General features: G+C 44.9%; 1 protein-coding gene across 1 annotated transcript in view; it reads right to left on the reverse strand.

Moving 5' to 3' along the window:
- LOC140201831 (solute carrier family 23 member 2-like) overlaps nucleotides 1-17,798 on the reverse strand; it is a 116,616-nt gene that overhangs the window by 72,942 nt on the left and 25,876 nt on the right. The window contains exon 3 of the mRNA XM_072266539.1: nucleotides 1,816-1,914. Within this exon, the coding sequence (XP_072122640.1) occupies nucleotides 1,816-1,914 (99 nt within the window). The remainder of the gene's footprint in view (nucleotides 1-1,815; nucleotides 1,915-17,798) is intronic.

Genomic DNA, 17,798 nt, shown 5'->3' on the forward strand with positions numbered 1-17,798 from the left:
GACATTGGGGTACACTGAGCCCTTCCCTGCCCCTCCACCCCGTTTCCAAAGTACCAATGGGGTATTGTTCAGTGGGATGTTTTGCATCTGAGGCCTATTCAGTCCCTGATGAAGGATAATAGGCAGTATAGTCATAACTGGTAGAGCTGCCTCCCTGGATCAGATAATTCAGATCCCACCCTGACCTCTGGTTGCAGCTTACCACCTTTTCCCCATTTTCAAATGGGTTTCCTTTCGTGTGCTCTGGCTTGCTCCCCCGTGCGGGCAGGTAGGTTAATTCGCCACTGTACGTTGTCTCCTGTGCATGGAATCCAGGAGGAGTTGAGGGGAACGTGGGGAGAACAGGCTAAAGGAACTGTTAGTCAGAGATCAGACCGTCGGATGCTTGATTTGTAGGGGCCAGGCACAGCCTTCTCAAGAGCAAGTGGTTGGAGGATTTGTCACTGAAGAGCTGTCCTCACTATTTGGAACTAATACCACTTACGATCAGATTCCAGTTATAGCCCGCCAATTTTAGGTGGCTGAGATTGAATGGTGTCTGCAAATTGTCTTTAGCACATGGTCAAATGAGGCAATCTGGAGAGAGTTGAAAGGGATGAGAGGAGAATAAAGCCATAAGACCATAAGACATAGGAGCAGAATTAGGCCACTCAGCTCAAGTCTGATCCACCACTCAATCATAGCTGATTTACTATCCCTCTCAACCCCATTCTCCTGCCTTCTCACCATAACCTTTGACACCCTTACTAATCAACCTCCACTTCAAATGTATCCAATGACTTGCTTGTGGCAATGAATTCCACGTATTTGACACTGTCCAGCTAAAGAAATTCCTCCTCATCTTTGTTCTGATGGGACGCTGTTGTATTCTGAGCTTGTGCCATCTGGTCTTCGACTCCCCCACTAGTGGTAAAATCCTCTCCACATCCACTCTAACTAGGTCTTTCAGTATTTGATGGGCTTCAATGAGATCCTTCCTCATTATTCTAAACTCCAGTGAGTACAGGCCCAGGGTCATCAAACACTCTTCGTGTGTTAACCCTTTCATTCCCAGGATCATGGCAAATAGGATTAGTGTAAATGGGTGATCGATAGTCAGCATGGAATCAGTGGGCAAAGGGATCTGTTTTCATGCTGCATGACTTTAGGAGATATCTGTTCCATTCCACATGATGCTTTGGACTTCATTTGGGATAAAATTTCCTTCTGAACACGTACAGGAAACCAGCACTGCTTCTACCTGAACACACATCCTAGTTGAATAGAGTGGAGGTGATATTAAAACACCAGTGCACGCCATCACTCTGTGCGCCTCGTGACCTTTGTGTGTCGAAGGCACAGTTCCCCTGGAGATTTGCTTCCAGATCAGATTTCTTTTAAAATTTGATCGCTGTGCGTACAAGGACATAATAGAATTTCTGGGTCAACGGATTGTTTTACCATCTCAAGTTCCTGCAATAATGAACTAACCACTGAAACTCATATTAGTGCAGTGTCTGAACAGATCACTAACACTGGTCGTGAAGCTAATAGCTGTCGTTCTTACCTCTGCCAGTAGCAAGGGAATCTCAAACACAAGAAATTCTGCAGATTCTGGAAATCCAAAGCAATGTACACAAAATGCCGGAGGAACTCAGCAGCTCAGGCAGCATCAATGGAAATGAACAATCGACTTTTTGGGCTGAAGCCCTTCTTCAAGACAGAAACCTAAATCCTAATTGCAGGTATCTGGCCCCATTTTAGATCTAAAATGGGCTCCCCTGTATTCTGTGAACACATTGGTGGATGTTAGAACCATGTCAGAACTATTCTTACCTTCTCCGCCAAGTTGTTATCTTTCCCATACACCGCCATCAGCTCAGTGACCTCCGTGTCCTGCTCACTGCTGGCTGGAACAGTTCCATTAATCACCACCTAGGAATGGAAGAGATAGGGGTTCAGATGAGGTTGGCAACAACTGGTTGGCAAAGCAACAAATGGCCCCGTGGGCCTCCCATCCGACAGGAGACTTCAGGCACTTAGAAACCATTTCTTGCTCCTGAGATCACTATGCTTGGTCCCATCAACCAAACACCCAACAATCCCATGTTCTCACTAATTTTCCCAGTAGCCTAAACTCCCCACATTCAAAGGTTAAAAGGTTCAAAGTAAATTTATTATCAAAGTGCATATATGCCATCATATACAATCCCGAGATTCATTTTCTAGCGGGCACACTCAGTAAATGCACAATAGAATACTAAACATAAGAGAAACAGTGGAAGACCACACCAACTTGGGTGTTCAAGTAATGTGTAAGAGACATAAACTACGCAAATATAAAAAGAATGAAATAATAATAATATATAAATAAGCAATAAATATCAAGAACAAGATGGGCCGTATCTACTACTTTTTGTAGAATTTCCATTCAGGTGCATTGGTGTTTCCATACCAGTTGTGCTGCAGTCAGTCAATATATTCTCCACTACACATCTATAGAAGTTTGTCAATGATTTAGATGTCATTTTGAATCTTTGCAAACTCCTGAGGGCGTAGAAGAGCTGTCGTACTTTCTTCCAACTCCTCCTCGCAGATTCCACTGCTCGCCCCCACAGCAGGGATAATTTACAGTGTCAAATTAAGCTAGCAACACGCACACCTTTGAAAAGTGGAGGAACCTACACAGTCACAGGAAGAACTTGCCAACTCTGTATGGACAACACCCAAGCCCAGTTATCACAGGCAAAGAAGGCAGCGAGGAAATATAGCAACTGCCAGAACTGTAACTGATAAAGGCCTAAATCCACACACACACTGTCAGAGAAACACTGAAAGAAATTCCTTCAACATTGGAAATTCCTGGGGAGGAAAACAGCTCAAAATGGCTCAACGGAGTTAAATATCTGACAAGGAGTGATGTTCGGAAGACCAAGCACAAGTGTTAATGCTGGAGACATTGCTGCGGTTCTGAGTCCCTGGGAACAACAACAGTGGCCAGTTCACCTCATTTTGCCACCGTAATACGGATTTCACATGACATTCACAGAGTCATAGAGCACTGCAGCACAGAAACAGGCCATTTGGCCCATCAAGTTCATGCCAGCCTGGTCTTCTGCCTGGTCTGCCTTCCTGCATCTAGACCATAGACCATCATACCCCTCTCATTTCATACACCTATCCAAACTTCCCTTAAACGTTACAATTGAGTTCACATCTACCACTTCCTCTGGCAGCTCATTCCACACGCACCATCCTCTGAGTGAAGAAGTAGCCCTCTCCCCGATCTCCCTTAAATATTTCACCTATGACCTCTAGTTCTAATCTCACCCACCTTGAGGGCAGAAAGCCTGCAAGTATTCATTCTAATTATTTTAATAAATTTGTATACCTCCATAAGATCTCCCCTCATTCTCCTGTGATCCAGTGAAGAAAGTCTTCACCTAGTCAACCTTTCCCCTCTAACTCAGGTCTACAAGTTCCAGTAATATCTTTGTAAATACTCTCAGCATCCTTCCAAGCCTATTGATGTCTTTTCTGTAGCTACCTGACCAAAACTGCACATAATATTGCAAAATCGGCCTCACCAATGTCTTGTACACCTTCAACATAACATCCCAACACCTGTACTCAATGCCCTGTTTTACGAAGAGAACTGGATTGAACTCCTTTGATACTCTGACTACTAAACCTCCACCTCTCAAAGCCCCAGCTCCCCTGGTTTGGTGTTGTTGGATTGTGATGTCCGAGAGCTTTACCAGAAAGGGGCATCACCCCTGTTTGTCATCCAGAGCATCACAAGCAAAGCCCGCAGGTTAGACTGAGAAACAGGGGGGCTTAGAACTTTACCTGTCGCACAGCATTTCGCCAGGTCCCAGGCGAAAGGTTGCAAATTTGGGTGCTCAAAATGAGCAGGAACAGCTTAGGCATGGCTTCCACTTAACAAGCAGCACCTGAGACTTGCATGGGTCTCGCCAACAGGAAAAGGCATCAGCTCTCAATGCCACATTCACCATGGCAGCCAAATATCAGAGGTTATGTGTAATGATTTAGGCATACACGGAGAGAGAGACAGAGAGAGGGAGGGAGGGGGGGAAGAGAGGGGGAAGAGAGGGGGAAGAGAGGGGGAAGAGAGGGGGAAGAGAGGGGGAAGAGAGGGGGAAGAGAGGGGGAAGAGAGGGGGAAGAGAGGGGGAAGAGAGGGGGAAGAGAGGGGGAAGAGAGGGGGAAGAGAGGGGGAAGAGAGGGGGAAGAGAGGGGGAAGAGAGGGGGAAGAGAGGGGGAAGAGAGGGGGAAGAGAGGGGGAAGAGAGGGGGAAGAGAGGGGGAAGAGAGGGGGAAGAGAGGGGGAAGAGAGGGGGAAGAGAGAAAGACAGACAGACACCTACCAGTCCTGTACAGAAAGGATGTGGACAGGATTAGTTGGCTAGGCACAGCTCAGAATATAGGGAAGTCCCTTTAAAAGTAATGTGGAGGAATTTCTTCAGCCAGAGGATGGTGAATCTGTGGAATTAGTTGCCACAGATAGCTGTGCAGGCCAAGTCATTGGGTGTATTTACGGCAGATGTTAATAGGTTTTGGACTGGCAAAAGGTTAGGGGTTAAGGGGAGAAGAAGGGTGAAAAAAATATCAGTCATGATTAAATAGCAGAGCAAATTTGACGGGCTGAATGGCCTAATTCTGCTCCTAAATCTTCCAGCCTTGTGGAGGGACATTAATTGCTGGGCAATGAGACACGCAGGGAGAATATAGAGGTAAATAAAAATCATAAGGACATAAAAGTTGCTGGTGAACGCAGCAGGCCAGGCAGCATCTCTAGGAAGAGGTGCAGTCGACGTTTCAGGCCGAGACCCTTCGTCAGGACTAACTTTGTCATAAGTATGTGTTCGGCACAACTTTGTGGACCAAAGGGCCTGTATTGTGCTGTAGGTTTTCTATGTTTCTATCCTTCACATACATGAGAAGTAAAAATCTTTATATTACATCTCTGCCTGCATGTGCAAATTACAGTAATTTGTAATAAATAGCATGTACAGTAAGATATACAACAGAAGTCAATATAGCTTGAAATACAATTGTGTCAGTGTGAATTAAACAGTCTGATGACCTGGCGCAAGAAGTTGTCCTGGAGCCTGTTGGTCCTGGCTTTAATGCTACGGTACCGTTTCCCAGAAGGTAGCAGCTGGAACAGTTTGTGGTGACTTGGGTCCCCAGTGATCCTACGGGTGACACATCTCCATTCCAGAACGTTGACACAGAACAGGAACAACATTTACAAAACAATCTTATGATATCCGGGCAGAATTTATGCAATCTTTTCAATGCCCTTAGTTCAACGTTATCTTGTTGCTCTGTAAAATTCCAAAAGCCCCTCTCCCCTACCATTCCAATTTAAGTAGCTTCACCTCTTATGGCAGTATTCCAAATCACTAAACACAAAGTCCCAATCCAATAACGTTCCACTATCAATGGCTGCTCTTGTGAAATGAGTTTCTTGATTTCAGACGGTTCCACTGGAACTGTCAACAGAAGGAATGGCTGGAGGACCTTTAGTAGAAAATTCCTGAGGGAAAGAAGTTGGTCTGAAAGAAGTCCAGCTGCACTTGAGAGATAACAGACAGCCAAATGCAACATCTAGTGAGAACCCACTTTCCCCAAAATGGAGGTTTGCAGGTTCAGCACCCACTCTAGACACAAGCACAAAAATCTAGACCAGTGCTCATGGGGAGGGGGAGTACGAAGGATTTGCTGCCATGGCAAAAGTGCCATCTTTGGGATGGGAAGATAAACCAAGGTTGCAACTATTTCCTCAGGAGGAACCAAAAGATCCAACATCATCATTTTAATGCAGTCAGCCAATTCTCCTTGGCCCAGTCCAACTACAAATCACTCAATGAAAAGATTATCCGGCTACTTTCTCCTATAATGCAAGTGATCACACCAGCTAAGTTCTTTACAGATTATAAAATATATTGAGACACTTTGGTTCTATCAAGATGCACTTGTAGTTCTCTTTGCTTTATTATGGTAGTGCCACTTGACATCAGTTACTGCTTAAAGATAAAGATTATCATCATTTGTCACATGTACATTGAAACATACAGTGAAATGCATCGCCTGCATCAACAACTAACACAGTCCCCAGGATGTGCTGGGGGTAGCCTGCAAATGTTGTCATGCTCCTGCATGCCAACAACTCACCAACCCTAACCTATACACCATTACAATGTGGGAGGAAACCAACTTGGCCTCAAAGAGAATGTACAAACTCCTGACAGTGATGGAAATTGAACCCGGATTGCCGGCACCGTAAAGCGTTACACTAATGGCTACACTACTGTGTCGCCCTGCTGACACAAGCAGAAGTGAAGTTATCAACAAACCATCCTTCCACTCTGCACATATGAAACAACTGTGAACAGTTCTACGCTCTCCTTCTAAGTTCTGCTGGGCTTTGTGATTCATTCTGCGCAGACACAAATGCTTGCCAATCCTTGTAAATCCAACAGTGGTCACTGATGTAAGAAATAAAGGTTAGAAAGAAAGCAATTTGTAGTCCAGACTGGGACAGAGAGTACAGGTTGCATGAAGCATTTGCAAGTATGGGACTCATCACCCATGAATAAATGGCAGAGCAGACTCGATGGGCCAAGTGACTTATTTCTGCTCCTACGCCTTATGGCTCATTACATAAGGCACAAGTCTAAGTCAACTATTGTAAACCAAAGAATGGGGAACCTGGAACAAATTGAGGGGAGGGTTCAGAAATTTTGTTGAACTGGTATGTTCTGACGTGAACAAGAGGGAATAGAGCCTTTCAAAACTTGTTTGGGCATGCACATATACACAAACACCCATGGCCTCTTTATCCAATGCAACACCCCTGGATCAATAACAGCTCCTTTCCTTTCGCACGAGTCAGACATTGTCTGCCAGCCTGTACAGGAGCTTTCCAGAGTAAGGTCTTGGTGAAAAGGTGCACAAGCTTCAATATAGATAACCTTCTCCAAATAGCCTCCTCCCCAATCTTTCCCTTCTCGCACCTCCCTGTGCCCCTTCCCTCTTCCTCTCTGGCTCAAACCTTTTGCTCTTTCCTTCCCAACTCAAGACCACCCACGATCTCCACCGCTCGCCCTTCACAGGGCCCCTCTCCTTCTTCTCCACTTGCTTCCTGCTGCCATACTGCCCAAAGGCCAAGGTCCTTTCTCAGGATCTCCCCCGTTAAAACCTCAAGTGACCCTTTCACTGGAAGGGAAGGGGGGGATGTTGCTTGCTCCCAGCATACAATTCCGTGGAACAATGGAGGCAGTTTCATGCAGTGAAAGCTAGAGTTTACCACTGGATCACCATTATCACTCGGCATATAGGATTCCCCTAAAATTCCATCTCTGCCATAGAGAGAAACAGAAGGAAACAGGTACGTTGACCAAATGTGTGCACCAACCTACGGGTGCCAATATCAGCTGCACGCAGGTTTCTCAACTGTCCATCTTAAGCATTGATGGACAATGTGTTATATTATCACATAAGAGTACTTCCAAAGAAAACTAGAGGTCAGGATGTAAACAAATGCTTGAATATCCAGTTCCAATTTCTGGTGGTGACTTTTTAGGTTTCAGCTCAGAGTAAATTGGAGATTTTAAAGAATCAAATTACACTCAGTGGCCGCTTTAGTAGACGCACCTGTACACCTGCTTATTAAAAATCTAATTAGCCGTTCATGTAGCAGCAACTCAATGCATAAAAGCATGCAGACATGGCCAAGAGGTTCACTTGTTGTTCAGAGAGAACATCAGAATGGGGAAGGAATATGATCTGAGCAACTTCTGTGGAATGACTGTTGATGTCAGACGGGGTGGTTTCAGTATCTCAGAAACAGATCTCCTGGGATTTTATGTATTTATTGAGATGCAGCTCGTTACACGTCCTTCCAGCCCTTTGAGCCGCACCACCTAGCAACCCCCAATTCAACCCTAGCCTAATCAAATGACAATTTACAAATCAATTAATCTACTAACTGGTAAGTTTTTGGACTGTGGGAGAAAATCTAAGCACCTGGAGAAAACCCACACATTCCATGGGGAAAACGTACGGTCTCTCCTTTTAGATGATGTCAGAATTGAACTCTGAGTTCTGACTCGAGTTGTAATACCGCTACGCGGCCACGGCACGCAGAACTGTCTCCAGAGTTGAGAGGGAACAGTGCGAGAAACAAAAAACACCCAGTGAGCGGCAGTTCTGTGGGCAAAAACACCTTTTAATAAGTGTGGTCAGAGGTGAATGGCCAGACAATTTCAAGCTGACAGGAAGGGGACAGTAACTCAAATAACCATGCATTACAACAGTAGTGTGCAGAAGAGCATCTCTGAATATACAATATGAACTTTAAGGCAGAAGATCACAATCAAACTATCTCTGGCCACTTTATTAGGTACCTAATAAAATGGCCACTGAGTGTATGTATCTTTCTCTCAACCTCTTGCACTCTTGTGACCAATTCCAGTAACACACTCTTGGACTCCAACTTCCAATGCTTCTGCTGGCCTCAGGACCCTATAAAGTCCATCCCCTGCACTCCCTGCCCAAAAATCTCATTAGACAGATATGAAAATCACCAAATCAGGCATGCTGAGCAGCCTCACAGAAGGAAGTTGGTACTGAATCCAGCATTCTTTTTAAACAAAATAGAAAAATTATGCAATTTCTTCTTTAGGCCAATGAACAGAATGCACGAAGAAAGTTCTGTCATTTACAGATTCCACTTGAGATGCTGGCCAAGGTAGAATCATTCCAGTGTATGCCTCATGAACCACAGCAGCTCAGTTTTTGCATCACTGTACAAAGGACACCAGTCTGCTTCCTATCACAATGCCCTTGTTCATAAATCAGGCACAGCACAATTGATTGGTGGTGGGGTACAGGAGGTCTGAATGCATTCTCGCAGTTCAATGTCCTGGCCCATCTTCAGGTCAAGCTATCTGCAAGATGTTCAAACGTGGAGGAGATCACAATAGATCCCAATCTTGTTGGTCTGCATTGAGAAGAATGAGGGGTATAGATAGTGTAAATTCAAGCAGCATTTTCCACTGAGGTAGGGTGAGACTACAACCAGAGATCATGGGTTAATGGTGATAAAGTTTAAGGGACATCCAAGCCAAGTAGTGCCTCAAAAGAAGGGAAACGTCTTCACTCAGAGGGTCATGAGAGTGTGGAATGAGCTGCCAACACAGGCGGTGCATGTGAGCTTGATTTCAATGTTTAAGAGAAGTTTGGATAGGTACATGGACAGTAAGGATATGGAGGGCCATGGTTTGCAGGTCGACGGGGGAGAGTAGTTTTAATGGTTTTGGCATGGATCAGATGGCCCGAAGAGCCTAAACTGTTCTGTACTCTAAGTCACAGGATCCATGTTTTTACTAGTGCATCCTTATATCCCCGAAGCTTACAGAAGGCACCAAGTGCATCTATTTTAACTTTATTTATTGAGATACAGTGTGGTATAGGCCTTTGAGCCATGCCACCAAACAACCCCTCAATTTAATCCTAGCCTAATCACAGGACAATTTACAATGGCCAAATAACCTACCCACCAGTGTGTCTTTACAGTGGGAGGAAACCAAAGCACCTGGAGGGAACCCACGCGGTCACGGGGAGAACATACAAATTCCATACAGATGGCAACAGTAATTAAACCCAGGTCACTTGTACTGTAAACTGTTGTGCCAACCACTACTCTACCAGGCTGTGCCAGACCCATCAGGTTAGATGCAGGCCAGAGCTGCCCACACAGTTCCAACCAGAAGGCCATCGCACCACTCTGGGAAGCTGACTGCCAGAAGCTGTGAGGTGGTCAGACCTCAGTATGTGTTGGGTACTGTACACCTACAGTACAAGGGCTTGGGCCTGCAATGGAGCACGGTGAGACAGCACAGTGTCACAGGAGGAGGTGCTGATACCTCACAGCTCGAATACAATCCTAATTGTTGATGCCCTGTGGAGTTTGCACATTCTAATTGTAGAGGCCCAGATGCTTGTCTCCGTCCAGATCCCAAAGAAATGTGTTAATTGGTATAATTGGTTACAGCAAATCACCACTAGTGTATGTGAGTGGCAGGAGATTCAGGCTGCAGTTGAAAGGTACATTAGTTGAGGGAAAAAAGTAGGTTATGGGAAAGTATGTTTGATGGCTCTGGGCCTGTACTCACTGCAGTTTAGAAGAATGAGAGGGGATGTCATTGAAACCAATTAAATATGGAAAGCACAAATAGGAGGAAATCTGCAGATGCTGGAATTTCAAGCAACACATATCAAAGTTGCTGGTGAACACAGCAGGTCAGGCAGCATCTCTAGGAAGAGGTACAGTCGACGTTTCGGGCCGAAAACCTTTGTCAGGACCGAAGGTTCTCGGCCCAAGACGTCGACTGTACCTCTTCCTAGAGGTGCTGCCTGGCCTGCTGCGTTCACCAGCAACTTTTATAAATATTGAAAGGCCTGGATAGAGTGGATACAGAAAGGATGTTTGTTTCCCATTGTGGGAGTGTCTGGGACCTCAGGATGTGAGCACATCTCTTTAGAACAGATGAGAAGGAATTTCTTTAGCCTGAAGATTCAGTGCCACAGACGACTATGGAGGTCAAGTCAATGGGTATATTTGAAGCGGAGGCTGATAGGTTCTTATTAGAAAAGGTGGCAAAGATTACAGGGAAAAGGCAAGAGAATGGGTTTGAGAGGGATAATAAATCAGCTGTGATGGAACGGCAGAGCAGACTCGATGGGGTGAATGGTCTAATTCTGCATCTACACCTGATGGTCTTATTAATAGGAGTGTTTTGGTATTTGGCACAGACTCTGTGTACTAAATGATGATCTCTTGTAAGGAAATATAAAACATTGAGAACTTGCTGAGATTTTCCTTGAAAATTCACAGTTAATCAATAATAGATTTTAAAATAGCAGGCAAAAATAGATACAGCTTCGGGCATTGATCCTTAGTTATATAGAGCCTGCAGCATGGAAACAGACCACTTGGCCCAACCAGCTGGTGGTGGCTTACATGCACTGCACAAGTCCACCCCTTTTGCAGCTGCCTCATCAGCAGAGGAGCGGCTTTGTAAAGCACAACACCGTGTAAAGGTACTGAGGATGGCCCAGGCTGAGCATGGAAATAACTGGTTCCAAAACACTCTATGCCACAAGATACTGAAAAGAAAAATGTTTATATCAAGTTATCTCTTTTGCACTGTACTGTATTTGTCAATGTGGAGTTTGTAGATCTGGCAGGAGCAAAGTATATTGGGAGTGGCAAGGATGGAGCACCACAGGAGGGGCGGCAGAGAAGGAGTGCCGGGGCAAGGGGGGTGGTGGTGACGCGAGTACAGACACGCACAGCCCTGAGACACCAGGCAAGAGCATTTGATTCCAAACAATTGGTTATTGCGCCTTACAGAATGTCCCTCTGGTGCTTCCTGCTCCTTCCCATTTCCCAGCCATGATTCCCCTCTCCTTGCCCTTTTCCCACTCAGTCCATAAAATAGACCCGTATAAGAATCAGGTTTCTCATCACTCACATATGTCGTGACATTTTTTGTTTTTGTGACCGTGCAATAGATAAAATTACTACAGCACTGTGCAAAATCCTTAGGCACCCTAGCTATATATTTGTGCATAAGACTTTAGCATAGTACTGTACACCATGGTCGAGTGGGTCATCTGCCCACCCAGGTTACTGTATATGACATAAAAGGGTGGCATGTGAAGTCCCAGCAGAAAGGCCTCCTCGCTTGGGATGGGCGACACTTAAGTCTTCCTCACCTGGGATAGGCTCACTTAAGTCTTCCTCACCTGGGATGGGCTCACTTAAGTCTTCCTCACCTGGGATAGGCTCACTTAAATCTTCCTCACTTGGGATGGGCTCACTTAAATCTTCCTCACTTGGGATGGGCTCACTTATGTCTTCCAACCATGCATGGTCGCCTTTAAATTTCTTCCAAAGATGCAGAAGTAGCAGTACTCTGCTGAACACTTCCTCCCATGTGCCTTTCCATGCCCCATACCAGCAACAGACTCCTGGATTGAGTCATCTCCTTCTTATAATGGACAAGAAATTCCTTTGTGTATGTTCCTCCACTTCTTCCCTGAATCGAGGCCCTCCACTATCCACACTGAACCAATTCTACTTATAGTTCTTCTTCCAAATACAAGCAACGTCATGGAAACCCGTTGATCTTTTGATATTTTCAACCCAACCAAGGCTCAGCATCAAGGTGAAGCCATACCAGAGCTGTGTTTTGTCCACTCTCTTGTACAGGTCAGAATGCTGGTGCATGACAGAGAACGACCTGGCCAAGCCGCCACCAATCGACGCTATTAGTCTCCAGAAGATCTTCCGTATTTTCTGGCCAAGAAAGATCTCCAGCCATGCCCTACTCCTTCAGTGTCACCAAGAGGACATGGCCACGATCATTGTGAGGAACTATTGGAGATGAATTGGGTACGTGATAAGAGAGGCCAACTTCTTCATCAAGACAGCACTTCATTGGACCCCTGAAGGGTGCAGGAAACATGGATGATCAAAGACAACTTGGTGCCATATCGTAGAGGCAGAAATGAGGACCCTGAACCATAGCTGGGGCACAGTAGAGAAAATGGCCAAGGACAGATAGAGATGGAGGACCTTCATTGCTTCCCTAAACTCCAGTGGTGTAACAGGCAGTAACTAACTAAGTCTCAGCATCCTTTTATGGGAGGGAGTTCTATATTTTTGGGAGGGCAAGGTAAAGTAGTATTTTGGAACCAAGACATCTGGATGGGGCTTAGACACTGATTAAAGACTATGACACTGACAGGTAGAATGGCACTGTATGTCTTCATATTCCAGTTTCTTATGTATTCATAGTGTAAAGAAAAGGATTTGCAACTGTAAGCTTTCTGTTGTATTTTAAGCAATGCTTTGAGGGTGGAGTTATTTACAGTTACCACCTACACAAAATGATAACATAGGGCACACTCGTCTCTTTATTTAAGACATGGAGGCTTAACATACTGCCTTTTGTGGCAGGACTTGCTATAGTTCCACCTCGGTAATGGTTGCACGGAAACAATACATGGAGGCGGCCATTTGACTCCACGTACCTGCTTCACCATTCAACACCTCCAAAGGCTCAGCTCTGTTCTTTGGCGGCTCATTTGCAAGTTCCCTCTGCACCTGAGGAAACTTCTCCAGGAAATGCAGAGAGTGGAGAATTGCTGCACACATGCATGTAAAATCAGTCCCAGCCACTTCAAGCAGAGCGGCCACCAAGCTTGGTTGGTGACTTACACCAGCGTCTCTGCTCTCTCACTGGACAGCAACCCAGTGTCCCCCAGCAAAAGCCATTCATAACACAAATCCTTAAAAGTGGCCCTCTATTATATTTCTACTGGCTCTTCGTAATTCCTATCCATTTAGTCCCACTCGCCAATGCCCATTCAAAAAACGTACCAATTTCATTTTGGAATTTGTTATTGAATCTGCTTCTACCAACTTTCCAATACAGAGCTTTCTAAATGCACAACTGGGTTGACTACTTCATCGCCTTAAAGCTATACCCTCTGCTTAATCTTGTACCAAAAAAATCAATTCCTCCCTGTTTAACAAATAACCTGCCTGACTTGAACTCGCTGTTCAAGTCATAAGCATAGGACGATTTTGGTTGTTTGGGATTCAGATGCAACACCTTGTCATCAAAGATCCAAAGCTGAATGGAATATGCCCTGGGACACAAGCGCCTTCAACTTCTGGACAAATGCATGCAAAAATATGCTCAGCATAGACAAGGTGGGCTGAAGGGCCTGTTTCTGGAACCAGTGGCTGAGGGAGGGAACCTACAAGCAACTGTCTAAAGTAAAGAACTACAGCAAAACATCCCAAGGCACATCCTAGCCAAGCAGTGCCTCAAAAAGCGATCCAAGGATACCATGTCAGTGAGAAGAAGGACTTAAAAGAACAAGTCAAAGGCATAAAGAGAAACGAGGGAGATACTTGGCAAGGGAGCTCCGCAGCTTAGTGTCTTGGTGACTGAAGGTGTGGCACAAATGGGAGAGATCATATCCTTAGCAGGCCAGGCAGCATCTATGGAAAAGTGTACAGTTGACGTTTTGGGCTGAGGCCCTTCATCAGGATCAGCGGGCAGGTCCATTGCAGGTGGTGGAGAGAGAATCTCCGAGTCGTGGAAGTGACTGCGATAGGGACTCATAGCGGAAAGCGCGCCGTGTAGAACCCGGTGGAAGAAGCAGTGAACTGAATGCGAGTACCTGGGGTCTTCAGAGGGTCCGAATCGAGAGCCTTGAAAACGGATCTGGAAGCCATGAGGTACAAGCTGGCGGCAAAGAGTTCCCAGGAAGGATACATGGCTACGGTAGCGGGTCTGCGAGCGCACGTTGTTGAATAGTCAGAGGGCAGCAGAGATCACAGAGGGGGAGCAGTGAGAGAGGGTTTCGCTGAACTCCCGAAGGGAAGATTTAAACTTCTTCAGGGTCGGCATCCCTGGAAGAGACCTCGCAGTTTAGAGGTCCAGTCACAAACAAGAGAAAATCTGCAGATGCTGGAAACCCAAGCAACACACACAAAATGCTGGAGGAACTCAGCAGGCCAGGCACCATCAATGGAAAGGAGTAAACAGTCAACATTTTGGGCCAGGACCCTTCATCAGGACTGCTCTTCGTTGACTGTACTCTTTTCCACAGATGCTGCCTGGCCTGCTGAGTTCCGCCAGCATTTTGTGTGTGTTGCTTCGAATTCCAGCATCTGCAGATTTTCTCTTGTTTGAGATCAAGTACTTGTTAGGAGCATATCCAGGATTACACTAAAAAGCAAACTCGGAAGCTATTTAGACTAATGAAGGCCACTGTGCATTTTCAGACTGATCTCAGCAAAGATGCACTTGAAGAGGACTTTAAAACCATATTTAGTATCCTTAATATCCTTTGAGATGGAGAATAACCAAGGATTGTAATCTATATGCAGTCAGCAAAAAAAAACTTGGTCAATTGGGACTGTCAGATTGACTAAATATGCATCTTTACAGGAAGGTACGTTGCTGTAACAGATTTGCAGCCAAGCTTGATCTTTTTTTGACTTCAATCCCTGGAAAGTTCTGGCATCTAGAGCAGCAGGTTTTGGCCTGAATATAATAATATAATAATCTCCAGCGTCTCACTGGTATATCGGGTGGCCTTCTCTTTAGCGTTTCGTCTGTTTTATGAGGCCGAGTTGCCAGCCCAACACTCAGCCCAGCACAGATGGAAAGCGTGCAAGGAGCCGGCAGGATTCGAACCCAGGGCCACTCGCCCCGAAGTGTGGTGCAGATGCCATTACACCTCCAGCTGGGTTTTGACCTGAATAATCCAAGGCAAAAAGTTGGGTCAGATGAAAAGAACTCACTGACTGGCCTCAGATCCATGCACCATTTAAAGGGCAGGGATGGGAATCCCGCTAACTTACAGCCAAGAACACAAAAACAAGCTCTTTAACCCACTGACTCCACACCATGTGCTCACACTAACCAATTTTATTCTCCGCATATTCCCATTAACTCCCTCCAGATTCTACCACTCACCCACATACAAGGGGTAATTTACACTTGCACAGTAATCCACACCAGTCAGGTAAACACAGTCCTTTGGGATGTGTGAAGAAACCCACTCAGCAGCAGGGAGCACAGGCAAATTCCACACAGTCAGCAGTTATACCATCTTGGCCATTGTTCTGTCATGAATAATTCTTCTCACTGATACAGTGAATTCTGATTAAGTGGATCATCGGATAATCAGGGGTAGCTGCTGATTTGGAACAATCTTAAAGCACAAAAGCTAATCCAAGAAATAGCAGGATTCCCTTTGGGACACTATGCTGCTTAACTGGGACAGAAGATTGTGGCGGAACAGTTTATAACTAGCACTCACATACCAATAGATACTACATCGTACTTGGAGCAAACAGTTTTTAAATAGCGTCAGTTGCGTGTGTTTGTGTTCAAAAAGCTGTGATTTTTGTCACTTATTGCTGGTGAGAAGTAAGTAGTAAGGCAATTGAGAACTGTTTTGCTTACTGCAGTTTTAAACAATCTGGCTTGGAGATGCCAGAAACGGCTCGAAGTGAAAATAAAACAATTTTACTACTTCAACAAGTGAGGAACTATGAAGGATTTGAAGGTATCGACAATCATGAAAGTTACAATGAAAGTGAAGATTTGGAGGATGCAATTGTCAATATCATTGTATGAAGTCAGTCCATTATATGTATTCAGTGTCTAAGATGATTTTATTCATTTACACTCAATCTAAGGATCATGGCAGTGTATACTGAATGAATTCTTCTGTCAATAACTATTAGGAACTAATATACAGTTTTATAGTACAGTAGTACTATCGGGAGTGTTCTAATTTGTTCTGTATTTCATTTAAATTAGTTTACTCGTCTTTTTTTTAATATAGTTTTTAGCTATTTCCATGAAAATTTGGCTAATTAGGGGAGCTGCCAAATTGGGCTGATCCTGATGTGTTCCAAAGAACTAGAATCCACTGATATTTGGCACAGAATAACCCCATCTGTATCACCAGTACCTACAACAATTGGAATTTAAATTCACCCACTTCCCAGAATTTTGCTGCAGCCCATTGAATATTGTTTGTTGGTCAAAAACATTCCTGATGACATCTAAGGTATTCTTCCATAAACTAAAGGCTGGATGAACCACTTCAACGTTTCTTATCTCACAGCTGGAAGAGAGGCTTTCAAAGTATGAAATACCATGGTAAAGCAGCAGTGTGCCCACTTTTGTCACTAGTGGTATAATTTCAGGATATTAATTATCTGGGCACAGACATGAACTGGAATGAAAAGTAAGGGGTCCTAATTTTCCTGCAATTGGCTATTAATAACCAATAAACTCAACAGACCGAGAGGCCAAATAACATGCTGCAGCAACCTTACTGTACATCTTAACCTACACTCAGCGGCCACTTTATTAGGTACTTTCTGTACCTAGCAAAGTGGCACTGAGTATATGCTCCTGGTTTTCTACTACCATAGCCCATCCGCTTTAAGGTTCGACATGTTGTGCATTTGAAGATGCACACCACTGTTATAACACACAGTTATTTGAGTTACTGTCGCCTTCCTGTCAGCATAAACCAACCTGGCCACTGTCCTCTGACCTCTCTCATTAGCAATGGATTTTCACTCACAGAACTGCCACTCACTGGATTTTTTTTTTGTTTTTCAAACCATTCCCTGCAAACTTTAGAGACTGTTATGCATGAAAATCCCCGGAGATCAGCAGTTTCTAAAATACTCAAACCACCCTTTCTGGCACCAACAATCATTCTATAGTCAAAGTCACTTAGATCATATTGCTTCCCCACTCTGATGTTTGGTCTGAACAATGACTGAACCTCTTGACCACATCTGCATGTTTACATGTATTGTGCTGCTCCCACATGATTGGCTGATTCGATATTTGTGTTAACGAGCAGGTGTACCTAATAAAGCAGCCACTAAGTGTATTAATCTGGATGTGTCATGCAGGGGCTCCTGGATTCGTGTCCGGAGTTTCTACAGTTAGCAGGCAATTTCCCTCCACGTCGCTCTGACATGGTGGGGAACTGTGTACGAGGCAAGTTACAGCAGTGGCTTGCCATTGCCTTCTGCCGGGTGAGTTTCCAAAGAGATCACCAGCTAGTAACCCTGCACGGATGGAAAGCATGCAAGGAAGCCGGCTGGATTCGAACTCGGGACCTTTCGTCCTGAAGTCCGACGCTGATGCCACTACGCCACCAGCCG

This window comes from Mobula birostris, chromosome 8 (genome assembly GCF_030028105.1).
Source record: "Mobula birostris isolate sMobBir1 chromosome 8, sMobBir1.hap1, whole genome shotgun sequence".
Lineage (NCBI taxonomy): Eukaryota > Metazoa > Chordata > Chondrichthyes > Myliobatiformes > Myliobatidae > Mobula > Mobula birostris.